A 21,785-nucleotide genomic window follows, 5' to 3' on the forward strand; every position below is an offset into this window, starting at 1 on the left:
GTTACTCCAAAACTGAGGCAAGTTGCAGGAGACCCCGGTGGTCAGTTTTGTCCATTCATGTCAGACCAAGCAGGCGGGCCATCGTTTTCTCAGAAATAGCTAAAGAGATGGATTTAGTTCTAATTGGATTTATGGAGTACAGAGAATGTGAACAGTATCCAAGTCTTTCTAATGACTCCTACAGATCAGACTAACAGCCTAGCTAAAAGGAAAGAGCCAGAAGGTAACACAGACATGGGAGCACCCTGAAACACTGGCATCCATCCGCTACACTGTCCACAAACCAGAGTGATCATCTGCAAGCGATGAGATGACCTCCAGCGTCTCAGTTTACCACAATTCCCTGTGTCCATGACCCCTCGGATCTGCATCTGACCTTTATCTAAAGGGAAACATTAATCACCAAGCTCCAAACTAAACAAGTGAGTTTTCAGCCTAGACTTGAAGATTGAGAACTTGACATTCCATTATCTGGAAGGTCATTCCAGCGTTGGAGGGAGGGAGGGGGGGGGGGCGGTGGGCTTTATATGAAAAGGCTCTTCCCCCTGCTGAAGCTGTCTGAATTATGAAGCCAGAACCCTGTGATCTAAGTAATCGCGGTGGTTCATAAACAGAAATGAGGATCTTGCAGGTACTCAGAGGCGACACCCTGGAGTAAGGACCTTTCTGGCTGCAGCTTTTTGAACTAGTTGAAGTACTGAGGGTCCTGGTGGGCCATCCTGACAGTCGTGGGCTGCAGTAGTCTAGCCTTGGAGTAATAAATGTGTGTATTAATTAGGCAGTCTTCAGTTCTACCAGTGAAGGCCCAACCAATGAGAGGGCTCGCCAGTTAGGGAGCTTGCTTGGTTGTATTTAGCTTCTCGGATGTAACCCACCCTTTTGTTTTTTCTTGCTGAGAATTTCTTGATTAAATTTGATAAAATTAGAGATATGTATTTTTTAATTCCCAGAAATCAGTGGGCCTTTTCTGAAGGTCTGGAAGGCCCTGAGAGTTCCCCACTGGTGATAATTAACCTATGCTACAGATATGGAGATTAGGCCGAGGATTGATGGAGGACTTCCTTAAAAAAGCAAAGAAAAGTTGCTTCAGAGGAGAATCGCTGTTTTTCTCTGCTTCTCCAAGAAGATTAAAAAGGTCTGACTTGCTTAATTGTGCTAAACCTCTGGCTCTCGGTCTGTGTGTGTGTGTGTGTGTGTGTGTGTGTGTGTGTGTGTGTGTGTGTGCGCATGCTTTAATAAGAGAGCTTTGGAAAATGGCAGCACCCTGGGACTATCCTTGCCCATACTCCTCAGAGACCCTCTGTGTGTGTGTGTGTGTGTGAGTGTGTGTGTGTGTGTGTGTGTGTGTATGTGTGTGTTTGCATGCGCCCCGGTCTGTCTCCATTATTCTCGGCTTGTATTGATTTGCCACCACATGGGTATTGAAGATGGTCCTCATTTTTAATTAAAGTTCAGAAAGCTCATATAGCGGCCGCTCGCTGACTGCTGGCCCAAGCCGCTCCTCGCCGCAGCCCACCCCGGCCCACCCTCCCTGATGGAGCTGGAAATGCCTATTGATGCGCCCTGGGTGTTTAAATAACATCTGATTTATGGCATTTAGAAAGCTGCACCATTCCAGCCCCTGTGTGATCAGTTATATCACGCTGCCTCTGCCGAGCCGGTGAGAAATTCTGGGCCAATACCAGTATCTGCTACATTATGTGGACAGAAGTATTGGGACACCTGCAGATTCCTTGCTTCTTCTGAAATCAAGGTTATTATATATAAAAAAAGGAGTTGGAGTGAGTGTCTCCACTGTTCAGGGAACAAGGCATTCTACTAGATTTTGGAGGAGCATTGCTGTGAGGATTTGATTGTGTTCAAGAGCAACGTTAGTGAGGTTAGGATGTTGTCAGGATCATCATCACAATCATCACCACGCCTTATTGTGTCCTTATCAACTCCCACACCCATTCCAAAAGTGCTGGATGGAGCACCACCACCATCCATCATTCCAGAGAACACTGTTCCTCCACTGCACAATGCGGGGGGGCTTTATACCCCTCTAGCCCACACCTGGCCTATTTATCTGCTCCAGAGAGTCCTATTCTATTGACATTACTTCTGTACAGACACTAGACAAGCTTATGGATGCTTGGACAATCAATAAAACGCCAGTATTAAATGGTATTACTACTATTTAACTACTATATATGTGGTATATGGGTGTAATGTGCTTTATATGTACTATATAAAATACTCCAAAATGTCAACTTTACAGGAGAGGGTAAAAAGCGCCGTAACTTTCAATGGAAGTCAATGTAAAAAGATCTTCGTCCAAGTCATTTTGGAGCATTTCTATTGGTCGATGCATCGTGGGATTTTGACATGATGTAAAGAACAGCTGCCAGTTTCAAATTATGTCAAAAAGTGAAAATGACAGAAATTGATATATAGGTTTTTATATATGGGAATGTTTGGCCTCATATTCTCACACTGTGTGAAACCAGGAGTGTGTGTTAGTCAGGCTTCCTCTCCAGGTAGAGTGCCGTCACATGGGGGCACTGTTTGGCTGTATATTGGACTGCAGAGATAAAGTTACCATCTCCACTCAAAATGGTTGCTACACACACACACTCTCTCTCTCTCTCTCACACACACACACACTTAACACAAGTAAACATAGACACACACACTACACACTGTGTCTACTCACTCTTCTGTCTTTTTCTCGCACACTTTCTTTCTTTTTTTTTTTATTCTTTCTTACTCAGTTTGTCTGTGGTTCTTCTCCCCAACACACACACACACTCACACACACACACACACACTCACACACACACACTCTCAAGGCGTTCTCCATTCTATACACAGTGTTAAAAAAATCTTTAAAAAGCAGTGGCCCAAAGGCCAACCGCGCTAATGTGTGCACTTAGCTCTCCCTTCATAGCCAGACATATGTTATTGTGCCCACTCTGCAGGGGGGAGCTTTGGGGGGGGGTTGTTGTGAACGCTGTGGTGGGCTGCAGCGAGGGTGGGCATTGTGTAGGCATGGTGTGTAATTGCCCTTTACTGCTGTCTCAGGCGTATGGCATGTCCGTGCTGCCCCTGAACCTGATCAAAGGCACGCGCAGCGTCCTGTACGAGCGGCTGGAGAACACTGAGGACGTGGAGGAGGTGGAGCAACAGATCGACAAGATCAAAGCCAAGGTACGTGGTGTGTGTGTGGGGGTGTGTGTGTGTGGGGGGGGGGGGGGGTGAGTAGGTAATAAGTACCTGACTATGCTTTAGTCCTTGGAAGTGTAGCTGTTGCTGTCAGTGTGCGATGCTAATTAAATGTACTTATGTAATTAATTCATTACATAATTATGCAGTGAATTACATTTACATTCAATTTACACTGTCACCGGGTTCACATCTGCACCTCCAGCTTCTTTCCATTTGTTTTCATATGAGGAAATAATGGAGACATTGGGGAATGTCAGGTAGGGCTGGCTGGAGTCATTTGAGTACTGAGTACCTCCTAGCCTTGAGAACCACGTGTTGGTCATTGGTTCATTTTTGGTTGGCAGCAACATCCAGTGCATTATGTAAAGTTGAGTTTAGTAGCTTTATTTATTTAAATATTTTATTTATAAATTACAAATGTACTTATATTTTGTTGGAGCTTAGAGACAGATGAAGACAGCACGCTAGCTAATCAGCTGACTCCTATAAAATCTACATGGATTTAGTAGAAAATAGGAATGTCTAAGTGTCGTGGATCCAGTGGATCAAGATCAGGGCTGATAGAGGCATATTTCAATGGATCAGGTATCGGCTATTTAAATCCCAGTCCAGTTCTGAGTCTTAGTTTTAACCATGGTGTTCAGAGTGCCATCTAGCATCCTCAGGGCACCACAACCGCACATTATCCCCAGCCGGCTGCAGCAGCAGCAGTGCGGACGTTCTCAGAAGGTAAATAAAGGAGTGGAGGTTCTGCAGTGTGGAGCTATTTTACAGTGGAATATGAAAACAGACCATAATATCAGACCCTTTATAAAACTCTCACTGAAACGCTCTGTTTGACCAGCGGGAGAACCGCAGAACCGCTCGCTCGCCTTTCTCTGTTTATAAACCAGCACTGAAGAACCCATTCAGAACCGAGTGGAGGCTAATGCTAATGCTAATACTCACACACACACACACACAGCACATTCACCCACTATAAACACACAGTTATTACACACCAGTAGACCAACAACAACCACAGATACCAGTCCAGAGTGTGTACCACTACACACACACTCATACACACAGGAAGTGATCAGACTGCAGTGTTGTAAAGGAGCTGGGAGCTGATTGGTCAGGGAGGAGATCAGATTGGATTATAAGATATTAAACACTATAAAACATCATTTTAATAAAAGAAGTCTCGACTAAACTAAATCAGTCAGTCCAGAAAGTCTGATTATTTCTTACTTTCTCTCTCTCTCTCTCTCTCTCTCTCTCTCTCTCTCTCGCTATCTAACTGTTTCTCTCTCAAATCAATTGCTGTTGTGACTAATAATAGCATAGGTGCATTGCCTGAGTCATAGACGTTAACCCACTCTCTCTCTCTCTCTCTCCCTCTCTCTCTCTCTCTCTCTCTCTCTCTCTCTCTCTCTCTCTCTCTCTCTCTCTCTGCAGTGTGAAGACGGCAGGCCTCTCTCTCTGCGAGATCGGAGGAACCTGCAGGATCTGGAGGCTAAGCTTCAGACGCTGCGGCGCCGAGGTCGTCACCTCGAGATCGCCGAGAGGAGCTGCTGCACAAAGGTGGGCAGTGCCCTCCGCCCCCTAAAGGTATGCAAAGTATTCGCTTTCTCCATTAAAGGACTCTCCATTAAAGCACTGCACAGCTGTACTTCCCCCAGACGTTCTTAGACTTCTATTGACTGCTGATAACGAGGACTGACTAACCCAGAGTTCTGGCTGACGCTGATACCAAACACACAGTCCAGAGACGTGTCTGTGAATGTAAATCTATGAACTATAAACAGGACATAGTCAGCATATCCAGATCAGCTAACACTGGTAGAGGAAAGTGGTATTAGGGGTCCTGCCCAGGGACCCTATTATGAAACGGGGTAGGAATTGAACCTTGAGTGATTAGTTTGGGAAATAATCTTTGGAAAGGCCAAAAATGCCCAGCTATAATTCTAATATCAGACTAATAACAGTACTTTTTAAATATATTTATTTATTTAATTATTATTCATAAATTATACATTTATTATTTATTTATTTAATGGTAAATTACAATTATTATCTACAAAAAGAAGTTTAATCATAGATAACAATTTAGACTTTGCAAAGAACCATTTAAGCATCCAAACAGTTCTTAAATGTTTTATGGTTTTATACAGAACCTTTGCTTTCACTTAATAACAGCCCAAAAACTGTTAATTTATACTTTTATTTTACACTAATATCTTTTTTCTTGTTTTTGTTTATTTTGTAAATATTATACTATTTTAAATGTATTTTTTTTATTATAAATACTCTCTTTTGTTTGTTTGTTTTTTTATTTGGCAGCAACATCAAGTGCATTATGTAAAGTTGGGTTTAGTAGTTTTTTTGTTTAATTATTTATTATAATGTATTCATAATTAATTATAAATTATAAATTTACTTATATTTTACATTTAATTCTTTTTTTAATTTATTTATTTTGTATTATTTTTATTATAGTTAGTTTTTTTAGTTTTTGTTTTTTTTGGCAGTCCAATCCAACTGTCCAAATTAAACCTGTGTATTGAACACCCTCACACATACATGCAACACCTGACACAGTCAGACCTACTCAACTGCAACTCCACAATTGGCATCAATTTCACAAACCCTGAACTAGAACCCTGTTGGACTCCACAAAATGTGCTGAATTCAACAGTATAATGGCATGTACTGTCACTACACTCAAACACTGCATATGCAAGGGGTCCAACAGCGACTGGGGTATCGAACTTACAACTTTGTGATCAATATTATTATGAGTATTGAATATTGTGTGGAAAGTGGACGTAGTTAGTGGAGTAGTTGATGATGCTTAGTGTGGTTCTCTTGAGCAAATGTATCTAGATATTGAGATTGAGTTATCAAGAACTTTATATTTGAAGGTGTTTATTTGCCCTCTGAACTGTGGAAGGGTGGCTCAGTTACGCCCCCGCTTCCCACCTGGAAATCCTAGAATTGCCACTGGACACGTCACTCAGACCCTGTGGAATCATGCACCATTTTGAAGCAATAAATCAAGGCAGTCGCTATGAGTAATAACCAGGCTGAGTGTTGTTGCTCCATTTCCCTCCAGCCGCCCACACAGTAGTGACTGCATTTTAAATGCTTCCACTGAATGGAGCTCTGCCTTTCATTGCAGCCGCATCAGTTAAGGGTTTATTATGTTTAATCTCCAGCACATGAGTAACCGTTCAATAAACTGCACAATAAATTCTTAAGATTTTCTATTTTGGGTAAATCTGATATTGGACCTAAGATCTGAGGCTGGTTTTTAAAGCAGAAATTCTTCTTAATTTTGTTTTTATTATTATTAAATATATATATATATATATATATATATATATATATATATATATATATATATATATATATATATATATATATATAGTGGGTTTTTTTGTAGCTTTGTACTTAAGACCGAAGTTAAGATGAATATTTATTCTTCTAAAATCGTGAAACAATTACAGAAAAAATCCAAGAATAATTGCTATTCTTAAATATTTTCTCAATCTTAAAATCTCATTTTCTTAAAATTAAGTTTAATTAGTTGAATTACTAGACATTACGTCTAATTTAAGAAAATTTCAAGAGGAAATAGTTCTTAAAGCTCTGTTAGGGTATACTAGGGCTGCAGCAGTTTTAGGTATACCATATTATGATGCCTATTATTCTGTGTAGATATGCTTAATAAGCAACCAAGATTCTCACAAATTTTCAGATTTAAAAAAATTTCAGATTTAAAAAAATAATAATAATCAATTTATACAGAAAATAATCAGAATATTAATCTATGATGAAAACAGTCGTTAGCTAGATTTAAAATTGTTTTAAATAGCTACACCTCATCTTTAGCTTTCTTATTCATTTATTAATGTAAATTAATTGTTCATTTAATCATCCAAATGGAGACTTTCCTTTTAAATATACTTCCATTATAAAATATACAAATATTTTAATAGTAAAGAAAATGGATCAAATATTTACTTCACGTCTGCAATTGTTTGGGTTTTCTTTGCTTGTAAGGGCTAAAAAAACTGCCAAGCAAAAAAAAACAAAAACAAAAAAAAACCAATTGCAGATGTGAAGTAAATTTCTGATCCTTTTTCTTTACTATTAAAATATTTGTATATTTTATAATGGAAGTATATAGTAAATGGTTCATGCTTCAGAAATCTTGTGAAATTTGAGCTGAAAATGCAATAATTTTGATGATGATTTGTTTTTGTATTGATTAGATTGACTAGGATACTTTATTATTGGCTAGGATACCTATTTATTATGATAATTGATAGTAGCCCAAATGAAATAAAATAAAAACATCAGTGTCAGTCAAGATCAGTTTTATTTATTGTTTGTTTGTATATGTATTGTTTGTTATTGATGTATAAATTAGTCTTTTCTGGCCCCAGGACTTTTATACTGAGGTTTAAACAGTGTCTGGGCAGCAAGCAGAGAGCACTAGCCCCTCCCTTCTTGTTTTTATTATTTTTTTTGGCTGTAAAAATATGAATAACTGTGTCAGGGATGTCATCAGTCCTGGTCCCGCTCTCACCTGTGTGAGCATTGAGCTCCAGGCTGGTAGTGTTCAGGTATTTTCTTTAGAGAACATTTGAGAATTTAACATTAACATACTCATAATCTTTTTAGTGTTAGTATCTTAAGATTCTTCATAAGTTCAGAGCCCCAGGTTCATCCTAAGCAGCTCTCCCTCCCCCCCTCCTCTAATATAATATATTCTCTGCTTGTCCATAATTAATTGTTACAGTGTCGGGGTTGAACTGGCTCACAGCACTCGTGAAGAAGGAGGTGTGAATTCTAATTAAATTTCATGGTGACGTTGAGACCACACTTCTACACACACATTGACTTTAGTTGAGCTCAGATTTCTGAGGGAATCTCATCCTCTCTTTCTCTATTCTGGTCTCAAATGCGCAAACAGCCGCTCTCACACAGTTTGTTTTCATGGCCAGGCCGGCAGAAGTGCGCTCTGACTTTATTCGAGACCTGCGAATCATTGCTTCCACCTTCCACCTCCATTCAAAGCCTGCATGGTAATCACTGATGGAACCACTGTATAGTGAGGCATAGGCTTCTGAGCGAAGGAGCAAGTGGAACACCTCCTAAATGTCCTTGTGGATCAAAAGTATCAATTTATCTATCTGCCTGCAACCATACCTTTATTTTTTTAATTCAATATAAGAATAAAAACCATAATTCTGCACTTTTTTTGTCTATTTGTTGTAGTATTGTGAATGAACCCACCTGTTAGTAGCTTTCCCTAGCACTAGCAATGCTCCCGGCTCTAGCAAGGTAAGTTTCCTGCGTTACACGTGAAGCCAGACACGGATGCGGCAGTTCAGAGGAAAGCCCTAACCCTCTATGTCCACCACCCCAGCTAACAGACGCCGTCTAACCATCCGACCAGTTGTGCTCTCCCAGATTTCGGCTGCTGATGGCAACGCAGCATGGCTCGGGATTCAGACTAGCAACCCCCAGGCCATTGTGGCAGCGCATTAGACCACTGAGCCACTCTGAGCCCCCGTTTCTCCACATTTTAATGAACAGTAGCTGTGTATGTGCTCAGTTTAACACAATAGTGGTAGAAAACAACTAAAGAGAGCATGTTAAGTGGCACACACAGAAAGCAGGAGTTTCCAAAACTGGATCAAATAATTATTCTGAAATACAGAGAAGATAGGACCCCTAACAACCATGCAAGCCCCCCCCCTTCAGGTAAACAGCACTCAAAAGTTTTCATCTGTGAGAGAAATTGGGAAGACGGCTCAGCACTGTGGGTCTGGAAGGAGGTGGAGTTGATCAAGAAGGTCAAACTGCTGAAGCTGGTGCTTTTCTCAGAACAGTGTTCTCAGACCCCCCCCCAGAGTTGAGACCCTAACATTATTGAGCGTGGCTTGGATGGTGAGGAACAGCAAACTATAACTTGAGATATTGAAATTTCAGAACACCCCACCACCACCATGTTTAACAGATGAAGTGGTCTGCTTTGGAAGTGAGAACAGACCGTCTGCAGATTTCTGCAAGTGGAAGTGAGGGTCCTGAAAAGCTCTGTGGCCTGAAATCGACCCCCCCACCAGATACTATAGCAAAATAATGGTACCATATAGACCATTTGAGAGGATGGTGCTTGAGACCCTAATGATCACTATTCAGTAACTAAGTTACAACCTGTGAGTAACCATAGGTGGTTCTGTTGAGTGTAAGAGGTTAGCGATCCATTAGATACATGAGATTTGTGACCGTGAAGAACCTTCAGGTCATGTGCATGTCCTCTATCAATTGTCAGCTTTTCTTCTTACCCTATATCTAAGCCAAGAACCTTTCAGGAACCCGTGTTAGATATATACAAATCTAAGGCCATTACATTAATACCATCGTCCCAGTATTGAGTAGATCCCTTTTGTGCCACCACAACAGCTCTGACCCGTCAAGTCATGGACTCCACAAGGTCTCTGAAAGTGTCCTGTGATATCTGGGCCACACCAAGACATTAGCAGAAGGTCCTTTAAAAGTCCTGTAAGTTGTGAGGTGGGGCCTTCATGAGCATCAATGAGTCTTGGCCACCCGTCACTGGTTCACCGGTTGTCCATTCGTGGAGCACTTTTGGCACCCTACAAGACCTGCCAAGTGTTTTGGAGATGTTCTGACCCTCCAGTCGTCTAGAACATCATAGTTTGGTTCTTGTCAGAGTGTCTCAGCACCTTCCTCACCTTCAGGAACTGACTGCTTCTTCACTTGCTGCCTAATATCTCCACCCCATGACAGGAGCCCCTGAAGATAGTGGCTGAAGATCTGAGGAATGTTCTGGATGATCAGTGTAAGATGTGCTAGCAGGAAGAACCTTCAGGTCATGTAAATGTTCTCCACTGATTGGCAGTTGGAACCTGTGCCGGGAGCACCTGCAGGCAAGTGATCTAATGCCGAACTTGGTAAAGCCCACTGCAGTGCAAGGCATCCAGACTTCCTTTCTGTAATCCTCTATACTGTCTTCAGCCTCGTCCTGAAGACAGTTCCCCTCAGCTCCTCGTTTGTTGCTTTGTCAGTTCATCACAGTCCTTTCTTCCTCCCAGCGTGTGGCGCTCTAGAGGGGGTCCCTGTCTCGCCACTTAGTGGCCCACTTGGCGTCGCTTCTGGAGTGCCATAAACACAAGGAGGGGGTTCTAATGACAGGCCCCAGACTATTTACACTCAAACTAGGCTTGAGATCTGCTTGTTCGCCCCTCTGGGAGACTCTGCAGAACACACACATCCGGAGAAGAGAGGGGTGAAGGAAAACAAGCCGTCTGTGATCAAACCCACCTGGTTTACAGTAGGCCGTGATTTCTGCTTCACACTATATTTTTCCTCCTGGTTCGGAGCTTGTTGCAGGTTATCATGCAATCAAGGCGTGATTACGGAGGCTTAGGAATAGCAGCTTAATTAGAGCAGACGTACCATAAATATTAACTATTAAATATTTTTGTTGTTTTAATGATATTCATTTATATATTTGTAGATATTTTGCTCCAGAAAATGTATGTTCTTTGTTGTTCTTGTGCTCTTGCAAAGGTCCTTGACTTGTCGGTTGAAATATAGGTGAAAAAGTCATTGCGTGAGCTCTGTAATAGCCTGTAATATCCATTATAGCCATTCTGAAGGGCTGACAGCATGAGCTCCTGCTGTACTCCTTCTGTATCCCCCTTTAAACTGTAAGGAACCTCTCTCTTGTAGCCACACACATATTAGTTTTGTGTTCTGAATAATTTATACTAGTTACTGAATAATGAGGCTTAAACTACAGAGTTAACAGTGCGCTAAAAAGCGCTTGGTTCATGGTGGCAATTAAGGGGAAACGCAGAGAAGCTCTGAGAAAAAGACACACAAGCTCTGTGTTGCTACTAATGCTACTATTTTCATCTCCCAGGCCATTCTTTATAACCAGTTGCTTGACTAGTTTATGCACATAGCAGATGAATACACAAGGAAGTGTGTAAAAGTGTGTAAAATATCTAAAATCAACAGATTTCATTTCAAAATAGCAGAAGATCCACATGTTAGAGTTTTAGAAGGTAGCCATCTGAAGTCTAAGGGCATTTTCTTTGGGGAATTTTTGCATATTTTCTATAATTTTCTATAATTCGCCTTAAATTCGCCTGTTTGTTTTAAATTAAACTGTTCAGAACCGTCTCAGCTCTCTCTGTAATGAGACCCCATGTGACCTAGAGCACTGTCTGAAGAGATAATCTGACCCCAAACCTGAACAATTGAAGTCTGATTTTAGAAATTCTTCACATTTCCTATATGAGCATATGTGGACGAATTGTGTAGCAGAGTCTCAGCTTCACTGAAGCAGTGGAGGGTCTGAATACAGTAGTGTATTGAACGGCCATTGGTCAGTTTTACAGCTTAACTGTGAGTCACATACGATCTGGCGATGAGCTGCAAATCGAAAAGGTGGAATCTACAGATTCAGGAAATGTTGGAACTGTCTTTCTGGGCCATATTATCACTATTATTAGTAGATATTAATAGAAACATTAAGAAATAGTAGATCTGAAGCGCCTGGCATGTTCATAGACTCCAGAGTTGTAAGCTGGAGTTATTGTCAGTAGGTTTTTTTGACGTTCGTCAAGAGAAAACAGTTGTCAACTTATGAATCTCTGCTAAATCCATGCACGTTAATAAGCCTTAATTATTCATCTTGATTATTAAAATGAGCTATGAAGGGTTGTCTTTCAGTGAATCAGCAGTAAGTACTGGGACTACAGTGCATATTTTAAAGAGAGAGCTCTTATTCTGTGATTTCTAGGCACCTCAGTATTTTTAAACCAGTAAATAATAAAAAACCTTGTAAAAGCATTAAGACTATTACAGCCCAAATCTGTTGGATGTACAGAATTATAAACGTTCAGCTTTGATGAAAAGTTCTCGTGCTGGAATCTAAAACTCTGTAATGCAAAATGTAAGGCACGTCATTTAGGACCTATTAATGAAGTGAGCAAGTGCGCCACACTGTTTAATGCCAGATTACATTTACATGTAACCTCAGTAACAGCCAGTCAGGTTCGACCAGTGCCATAATGAATGAGCAACACTCCACCTGTTTCGGTGCCAGAATGGACTGAAAATCTCAGATTTTGAGCCATGGACTCCAAAAGGTTTGTCAGTTCCAATAAGAGCGCCATTATAGTGGTTGGTGTTGCTCATGGATAACACCACTGGTAATTTTACCAGTGAGCTGGCAACCACCATGTGGGAGACTGGGGTTTGATTCCTGGTCTGGTTGACTATACTGTGCTACACCAGTAAGAGTCCTTGGGCAAGACTCCTGACACTACATTGGCCCTCCTCTGTATTACGAGGACCCTTGTAAGTTGCTCTGGATAAGGGCGTCACTAATTGCTGCCAATGCAATAAAACTCTGAAATTGCAAAGTACCTCTCTGGACCTCTGTTATGAGCTGTGGTTGACCATAGACGTTGGGAAATTGGAACTCCTGATGGAGCATTGCATTGACCACAGCAGTTCACTGCTGTCGCCACTTCTGACAACAATTTTGGACGGTGGCCGCTCCATTAGATAACGAGGAACATGGAATTTGCCACTTTTCATATGTTGTCATAAAGTCAATGCCACGTAAAAGCACTACTTCTCTTAGCGCTACAGATTGTCGTCACATACCGTAATATTCTGTTAGTGTTATTGTATGCAATTCTACTTTCCTGGCCCTTACATTTGCATTCGATCAAGCTAGGCTATTCAATTTTGGTCTTTCAGGCCTCTCAAATTCTAGGTATGCTTTTACTACGTTGCCTTGTGCTGCAGATTTCTGCTAGTGGCTCCAGCTAAGAGCTCCTACTGAATGATTTAATGTAAATGTAAATGTGCACTTCCTGCTAAGATGAGCTTATTACCAGCCTCACACAGGAGGCTCATTTCATTCCGGTCTTGATCTGGGAGACCCAACAATTCAAGAAAACACTCCCGAACGCTTATCCCATCTGTAATCCCATCTGTGTTGAGAAGAAATCTGAATTTTGCTCACACAGGCGGCGGTGTGTGAGGGCAATGCTGCCTCAGTGCACTGATTTACTGAGTCCTTAGCCTGATGGCACCTCCTGCAGTGACTGGTAGATACAGTAGTACATAGTCGGTTGTCTGTCTTTGGGAATTTAAGACAAGACACTACAGGTGAACAGGGTTAGAACTAATTCAGCTAAGAGATCACCATGAAACTTCGTAGTCGGTTACTTACATTAAGACAGTTACTTTTTGTATGTTTTCAGAATGTTTTTTGAAATGTTTAAATATGTAAATGAGGCTAATTTGCTTGAATTTGCATGTAAGTCAGGTTCCAGATCCTTGCTTCATTTCAGTCATATTAGAATAAAAGAGGATGTCATTTAGCAGTAGCCAGAGATGGTAATGGTATGATAAGGACGTGGAACTGCTTCACTACTGTACTAAAATACTGAGTACCGAAATTCTGTACCTGTAAAGGTAAATTAAAGGTAAAGGTGCACGTATTTGTCACTGTACAGTGTACAGCGAAATGTGTCCTCCGCATTTAACCCATCTGGTAGTGAACACACACACACACACACACACACACACACACACACACACACACACACACTAGTGAACTAGGGGCAGTGATTACACACACCCAGAGCGGTGGGCAGCCAACTCCAGCGCCCGGGGAGCAGAGAGGGTAAAGGGCCTTGCTCAAGGGCCCAACAGTGGCAGCTTGCTAAGCCCGGGAATCCAACCCACAACCCTGTTATCGATATCCCGGCGCTCTATCCGCTGAGCCACCATATATATATATATATATATATGTTTTTTTTTGTTTTTTTTTGTTTTTTTCCTACTTCCTACTTCACTGCATATTTTGAATTTAAAAAAAGAGCTGGGCAATATGACAATATTGTATCGTATCAAGATAAATTTGTTATCGTGGTACATAATATGCTTTTATGAATATCGTGAATATCGTCAGTGCTTAAAGAGCCCTGATTATCTGCACGTTTCCTTATAAAGAGTGTAATCATCTTATTTAACTGATGGTACTCAGTATGTGAGAATACTTGATAGCAGTTTTAAAAATTGTACTCTGTTGGTGTGTTTTGTGATAAATATCGTATATCATAAAAAATTAAATTAAATACAGTATGTTTGCCTGCAGTGTAAGGGAGCTGTTCATTGGGCTGGTTCTGAAATTAGAGCTAATGATGAACCAAGAGGACAATTACCACCATGAGCCACCGGCACGACTGAACCGATCCTCCACACCCACTCACCTGGCTCTTTTTTTGGAATGATCCCTCTGAGAGATCGGGTTAATTGCCCTAAAACATGTATCAGATTGATTGATTAAGTTTGATTGATTTGTTAAATTGTGTTTATGGTTCCATCCGCCACGCAAATTGCCTCTGAAAATTGAAAGTGGCGTTTTGGAAAGAGTAGAGATATTTTAATGAGCTGCAAGCATATTTAGCTCTTCAGTAATTGCTCTTATTATTGCTCTCGCATCCGTCCCCGTCCTCCTGCTCTGTTGCGGTACATTGCCCAGTCGCCGTAAACTGGATCTATACTGTGCAATTAGACCCCAAAAGGCCAGACTGTCTGGCCTGTCACACTTGGTTTCGTTATCCTGCGTTTTGTCATCTCCCATCAGTTCGTTTACCCTCGCAGTGCTATCAGGCCTATCAATGTCTTGTTATTGCTGAGAGATGACATGTAAAAAGTGGCAAAGGAGAAGCGCTGTTAGCCTTCAAGAAAAAACAGTTGTCAGAATTTATAAACCCATCCTCGATTCATCTAGATTACATAAGTCCCTCACCATTACTCAATTAAACTCAATTAATAGAGTGATTGTGTAAAATTGACCTTTTTAGCCAAAGTTCACCTTCTATGTCCAAATGTTTGTGGACACCCCTTCTGATGAATGCATTCAGCTATTTTAAGTTGCACCCATTGCTGACACAGATGTCGGCACACTCACAGCTTGTCTAGTCCCTGTAGAGAAGAAGTACTGCCAATAGAATAGGACTCTCTGCAGGAGCAGATAAACATCATGAACCTATTGGCACCATGCAGCCTAATGCCAGGCATGGGCTAGTAGAGGGGTATTTATAAAGCCCCCCAGCATTGAGCTGTGGAGCAGTGCAAGAACTGTGTTCTCTGGAATGAGGGAATATGGGGCTCCATCCAATACTTTTGGGACCATGAGGTGACTGTTGGTGAACATCCAACATTCTGACCTCACTAATGTTGCTCTTGTGTAGCTGAATGCAATCAAATCCTTACAGCAGTGCCCCAAAATTTAGTAGAAAGCCTCTGACTTTAGAGGGCAGTAGAGACCACTAATTCAATCAATTATTATTATTATTATTATTTTTGGATATACAAGTGTCCCAATGGATATACAAGTGTCCCAATACTTTTGTCCTGTGTAGTGTATTATTATTTAGGTTAATGATGAAGATTATGGACAGGCAGTGGTGGTTCAGCAGGTCCAGCACCCGGCTATTGATGACCGGGTTGTGGGTTCGCTACCCGTGATCTGCAGGCTGCCTCTATATTAGGCTCTTTAGCAAGGCCCTCAACCCTCGCTGCTCCCCGGCCACTGCAGCGATGGCTAGACTACCGCACTGTCACTGTGTGTGTTTGCTCACTAATGTGTGTGTGTGTGTGTGTGTGTGTGTGTGTGTGTTCACTTCCTTTTCAAATCCTTTTCAGTCTTCAGCTTTGTAAGAACATCACCACTTTTCTCATTTTCACTGAATTGGGAACACCTTCCAGTGTCCTTCCTTGGGGTGATCCGCAGGGTATGTGTGGTAGCACTTTCCCCAAATGTGGCCAGTGGAGCGTTGAACGAGTATTTAAGATGTGTTGACATGCTGCAGAGTTCTCCAGGCTCCTCGTGGGAACCCGAAGGATAGCAACATGACTTAAGTAGTGCTCTCTCTGCATAGAGCCGTGGCTCCGGCTCCTCGCTCTGGAGGTATGGGAGTGTAAGACAGTGTGTGCTTCATTGTGATGAATGAATGCGCCTCGGTCCACAGGCACGGAGTGTTTTGGGCCTTGTCGAAACCTGTCAGAAGTGGTTGGAGGGGCCCAGAAAAGCTCCACGCCTGCAGTTCTGAAAGAAAAAGGAACTGCAGACTGTTTTCCTCCTCCAGAAAACTGGAGTTTGAGTCTGACTCGTGTAAGGGGACGCTGTTTCGAGACTGTACTTACTGTTCACTGAGCATTAGTGCTTAGACCAGCGGTTACCGAACCTACTCCTGCCTGCATATGTTGGAGGGGTCCTTACTGTAACCAGGATGGGAGTATTGAGAACCACTTAATTACTTAGGAATTATTTAAGTAAATGTAACAGTACTCATGGTTGGCTACCAGATATGACCTATTAGCCTACTGCAATCAGTACATTACATTAGCTACCAGCTAACAAGCATGGTTACACATTAGGTTAATTAGCCAATAAACCAATCAAACAAGACCAATTTAAATAACTAAAAATAACTTTTTTTGGCGACTGCAGTCTCAGAATTACTCGACCCCTTCATGACGTCAAACATCTTTAGTACAGCATCTGGCGGCATTCCTGAGGAATCTTAGCCCAATCCTCCTGGGTAGTGGCTTCCAGTTCACTAATACCCTTGGATTTCCTGGTGCAACCGCCTTCTTCAAATCTCACCAAAGGGAATTTTACTAGGGGGTTCAAGTCAGGTGACTATGACGGCCACTCCAGACCCTTCCATGAATTGGTAGATTTTAAGGTTCGCTTGGGGTCATTGTCCTGTTGCAAGGTCCAGTGACGCCATTGCTTCAGCTTCCTCACAGAAGGCATGATGTTTTCTCTAGGATTTCTTCCTGATGCTTGATTGACTCTTGTCCTCCACATGCTGAAGGTCTCCAGTACCAGAGGAAGCAAAGCAGACCCCGGGCATCACGAGACATGTCAGTCATGCTTCACTGTAGGCAGGGTGTTCTTTTACAGTGCATGCTTCTTGACGTACCGCTGATCCGTAGGCCCCGAAAGAGAGGCCTGTGCTGTGGAGTGACGAAATAAAACTGGACCGTTTTGGACCTGTGGATCAACTTGGGCATTATTGCACCTTCCAACCGGACAATTTTCCCACGCATACCTCAACGTCCACCAAAGCTTGGTTTCAGAAGAAGTCCTGAGTGGCTGTCACAGTCGCCTGATTTGAACCCCATAGAAAATGGGTGCTCATACAGTCTTGGGAGGGTTTTGAAGAAGGCGGTCGCAGCAGCAAACCCCAAGAAGACCAAAAGATCTAAAATCTTGATTATGTGCTTTCTATGTTTTCTTGGTTCTTCTCAAGGTTATTACCTCTTACTTTGAGGGAGTTTTCCCTTCCGTCTTTGCCTGTGGCACCCTCTAAAAACACTCTACACAGATTAATATGAGTCACATTTACATTTATGGCATTTAGCAGACTCTCTTATCCAGAGCGACTTACGAAAGAGCTTCACTGTTTACTCAGAAATAACCTCAGCTAGTTCGAATAGACTAGAATTCAAAGATACCTCTAATCTTAGACGTTAATATGGAGACCATAGTACTCTTCTCTTTACCTGAGTACTCTCAGAAGAGGAGGGTCTTCAGTCTGGGTTTAAAGACAGCGAGCGTTGGACTCTGCTGTTCGGACACCCGCTGGTAGAACTATTTATAAATTATTGATAAGTTACCAAACCATCTATACTGTTAAACTGCTCTGATCATAATCATAATATATTAATTATTGTCTAGTAGAACTTAATATAGTCCATATAGTGGCATATAGTTAAGAGTCCATTTAGGTTTGAACATGGTCATTAGACAGGTAGCAGTGGTAGGAGGGTGTGCCGCTGGTCTGGCATGGGTGGTGGTGGAGGCGGGGCCTGCTGGACGGACTGGTAGGAGGCAGCTGGTCTGACGCAGGTAGAGGGGACCTCAGCGGGCAGTCTTTCAGCAGGTCGGACTGGGTGACCATTTAAGTCACAGGATGTTCTCTTGGTTAAAGAAGTTTTTTAAAACTGCTGTCTTCAGCATCCCAGAACTCCATTGCCTTTCCACTGATCCAGGATCTGAAGTCTTGACCGCAGTCATGGACGAAGAACTGCAGACGTGAGCTCAGAGGACGCGTGCTGGCTCTTAAAGGTGTAAATCGGAGCTCGGCACTGCAGCAGACCCATTAGGCTGTGGAGCCATGACGGACTTTAGGCCATGCTCATTAGGAAGTGGCCATTACAGGAATGTGCAGAACAGCAGCATATTTTAATGCCTCCATGCCAAATGGAACTGTCAGCCAAGGTCATCAGCAAACATCCCACGCTCATCCACCATCTCGGCCTCTCTCTCACTTTCGTTCTCTCTACATTTCAGAGTTTTATTGTAAAATCCACTAAAATATCACTCACATGTCTGCAGATGTAGAAGACACCACATGTCCAAATATTTGTGGACACCCCTTCTAATTAATACATTCAGCAACATTGTAAGTTGCACCCATTGTTGACACAGATGTGCAACTTCACACACACAGCTTGTCTAGTCCTTGTAGAGAAGAAGTACTGCCAATAGAATAGGACTATCTGGAGCAGATCAACATGAGCCTATTGGCACCATGCTGCCTAATGCCAGGCGTGGGCTAGAAGAGGGGTATAAAGCCCCCCAGCATTGAGCTGTGGAGCAGTGGAAGAACTGTGTTCTCTGGAATGATGGATGGTGGAGCTCCATCCAGTACTTTTGGGATGAGCTGGGGAGTTGGGGATGAAACATCGGACATTCTGACCTTGCTATCGCTGCACTTATCACCAAATGCAATCAAATCCTCACTGCAATGCTCTTCCAAAATCTAGCAGAAAGCCTTCTTCCCTGGGCAGTAGAGACAGTTACTCCAACAAAAGCAAAAGATCAACTCTTTTTATGAATATCCTTGATGTCAGAAGAAGCAATGAATAAGCAGGTGTCCCAATACTTTTGTCAAATAGTGTGTTACACTCTACGCTAAACATATTGTAAGCTATCAAATGTAAGGTATTCTGGGTATTAAATTTACAGTATGGTGTTCTTTTGATAGTGACCATAACATTAAAACCATACAGTGCCAAATATTGGGTAGGTCCCCCCTCGTGCCAGCTGTGATATCTAAAGCATGGTCTCCACAAGACCTCTGAAGACGTCCTGTGGTATGACCCCCTGTTACTGGTCCATTGGTTGTTCTTCCTTTCTTTGAGAGCTTTTGGTAGATACTGACCAATATCATCACCGATCAATATAATTCACTTCAGCGGTCAGTGGTGCTAATGTTTTGGCTGGTGGTGGTGTTCGTCCTTTTCTTTCTCTCTGTGGTTTTGGCTGTGGAACACTTGTCTTTTCCCTCTTCACACAAGAGCCCCTCTAAAACCAGGCATAGTGTTTTGTTTATCTGTGTGTGTGTGTGTGTGTGTGTGTGTGTGTGTGTGTGTGTGTGTGTGTGTTTTCACTCTTTTCTTTTCTGTTATAAAACTAGTGTCCAGGGTGGCCGGGGTCAGCCTCGGTGATGGTGCCAGATTGACATGGACGAGCCGTATGGTCGAGCGCTAACAAATGACACTGCCTCAAGGTTGAGCAGTGAGTGTGTGTGTCCGTGTCTGCATCTGCGTCTGCGCTAACACACACTCTCTCTCTCTCTCTCTCTCTCTCTCTCTCTCTTTACCTCTCTCGCTCTCTCTCTCTCTCTCTCTTTCTCTTTACCTCTCTCTCTCTTTCTCTTTACCTCTCTCTCTTTCTTTACCTCTCTCTCTTTACCTCTCTCTCTTTAACTCTCTCTCGCTCCTTACATCTCTCTTTCTCTCTCTTTACCTCTCTCTCTCTCTGTCTCTCTCTACCTCCTTACATCTCTCTCTCTCTCTCTCCCTCTCTTTCTCTCTCCTCTCTCTCTCTCTCCACCTCTTTCTCTCTTTCTTTCTTTCTCTCTCTCTCTCTCTCCCTCTCTCTCTCTACCTCTCTCTCTCTCTCTTTCTCTTTCTTTCTCTCTCTCTCTACCTCTCTCTCTTTCTTTCTCTCTCTCTCTCCCTCTCTCTCTCTACCTCTCTCTCTCTCTCCCTCTCTCTCTCTGCCTGTCTCTCTCTACCTCTTTCTCTCTCTCTCTCTCTCTCTCTCTTTCTCTCTTTCTTTCACTCTCTCTCTCTCTCTCTCTCTCCCTCTCTCTCCCTCTCTCTCCCTCTCTCTCTCCTCAGATTCTGCTGGGAGTGTTCTTCATCCTGGTGGCGCTGCTGTTCACCGTGGCCTTGTTCATTTCTAAGTAAGCACTTTCATCCCCTGTTAAATGTCACCCACACTATACCTACCACTGCAGCCCCCCCCCCCCCCCCCCCCCCCCCCAGAGGATCATCCACTCACATACACACAGACACACACACACACACACACACTTCCTCTCCCCTTTTCTGCCTCAGACAAATGACTCAGAAGAAGGAGGCGTCCACACCGTCTGTAGGCCCCTCAGAACACCAGTCTGCACACTGAAGGTCAAGACAGTAATGAAGGTTGAACTCGGTGCAGTGGTGTCAGGCTCCTGCCCACATTTACACTCACACTCCTTCATCAAATTCATTGAAGTCTCTATACCTTTAACACACCCACCCACACTCATAATCACCTGCTGCAGTTACCTGTTCTCCACTACAGCGTTTGAGACTGTCACACACAGTCACACAGTCCTGGTTAGGTACCTGTTCGGTCATGATAAACATGCAGAAGTATCACTTTTGTAAGATGTGGCTCAGCTATCATGACCGTATCACATTGTGGGGCCTAATGATTCCCAACTGCTTTCTGCTTCTGTTTCTGCAGTCTGGACAAAGCCCTGCATTCAGCTGGGATCAGCACCGGCTTCATCATCTTCGGAACCAACCTGACAAACCCCCTCAATGAGCTGCTGCTGACGTTACAGCCGGTAAGGCCCCACATCCGATTCCTCTGGGTTTTAAATGACGTATTGATCCTTAATATTTTGAATGATCAGGTCAAGTCAAGTCAAGTGGGTTTTATTGTAATTTCAACTACATACAGAGTACACAGTGAAACGAAACAACGTTCCTCCAGGACCATGGTGCAACATAGACACAGTGCATACAGAACACAAGTGCAACACAGTACAAATGCAGACAGACAACACAACACAGTACAGACAGAGGATAATAAATAATTAAAGGTAGTGTGCAAATTATGCAGTGTGTAATAAATATTGAGTCCAGTGAGGTAGTACAGTTATTTTGTGCAAAAATGCTTCCCATTTTATCTGGGGTAAATGGTTAGAGAGAGAGAGAGAGACAGGCAGAGAGAGAGAGAGAGAGAGAGAGAGAGAGAGAGAGAGAGAGAGAGAGAGAGAATGTAACAGAAAAGATATCAGTTCAGAAGTTGAGTTGAGGAGTCTGATGGCTTGGGGGAAGAAGCTGTTGCAGAGTCTGGTTGTGTTGGACCGGATGCTGCAGTGCCTTCTTCCTGATGGCAGGAGGGAGAACAGTCTGTGTGAAGGGTGGGTGGAGTCATCCAC

The 21,785-nt window shown here is 42.6% G+C and overlaps 1 protein-coding gene across 1 annotated transcript in view; it reads left to right on the forward strand.

The window, feature by feature from the left end:
• Window positions 1–21,785, forward strand: part of lmbrd1 (LMBR1 domain containing 1) — a 149,534-nt gene that overhangs the window by 79,472 nt on the left and 48,277 nt on the right. The window contains exons 8-11 of the mRNA XM_072669950.1: window positions 3,064–3,189; window positions 4,648–4,800; window positions 20,467–20,531; window positions 21,083–21,185. Of these exons, the coding sequence (XP_072526051.1) occupies window positions 3,064–3,189; window positions 4,648–4,800; window positions 20,467–20,531; window positions 21,083–21,185 (447 nt within the window). The remainder of the gene's footprint in view (window positions 1–3,063; window positions 3,190–4,647; window positions 4,801–20,466; window positions 20,532–21,082; window positions 21,186–21,785) is intronic.

The sequence above is a fragment of the Salminus brasiliensis genome, chromosome 24 (genome assembly GCF_030463535.1).
Source record: "Salminus brasiliensis chromosome 24, fSalBra1.hap2, whole genome shotgun sequence".
NCBI classification, from domain to species: Eukaryota; Metazoa; Chordata; class Actinopteri; order Characiformes; family Bryconidae; genus Salminus; species Salminus brasiliensis.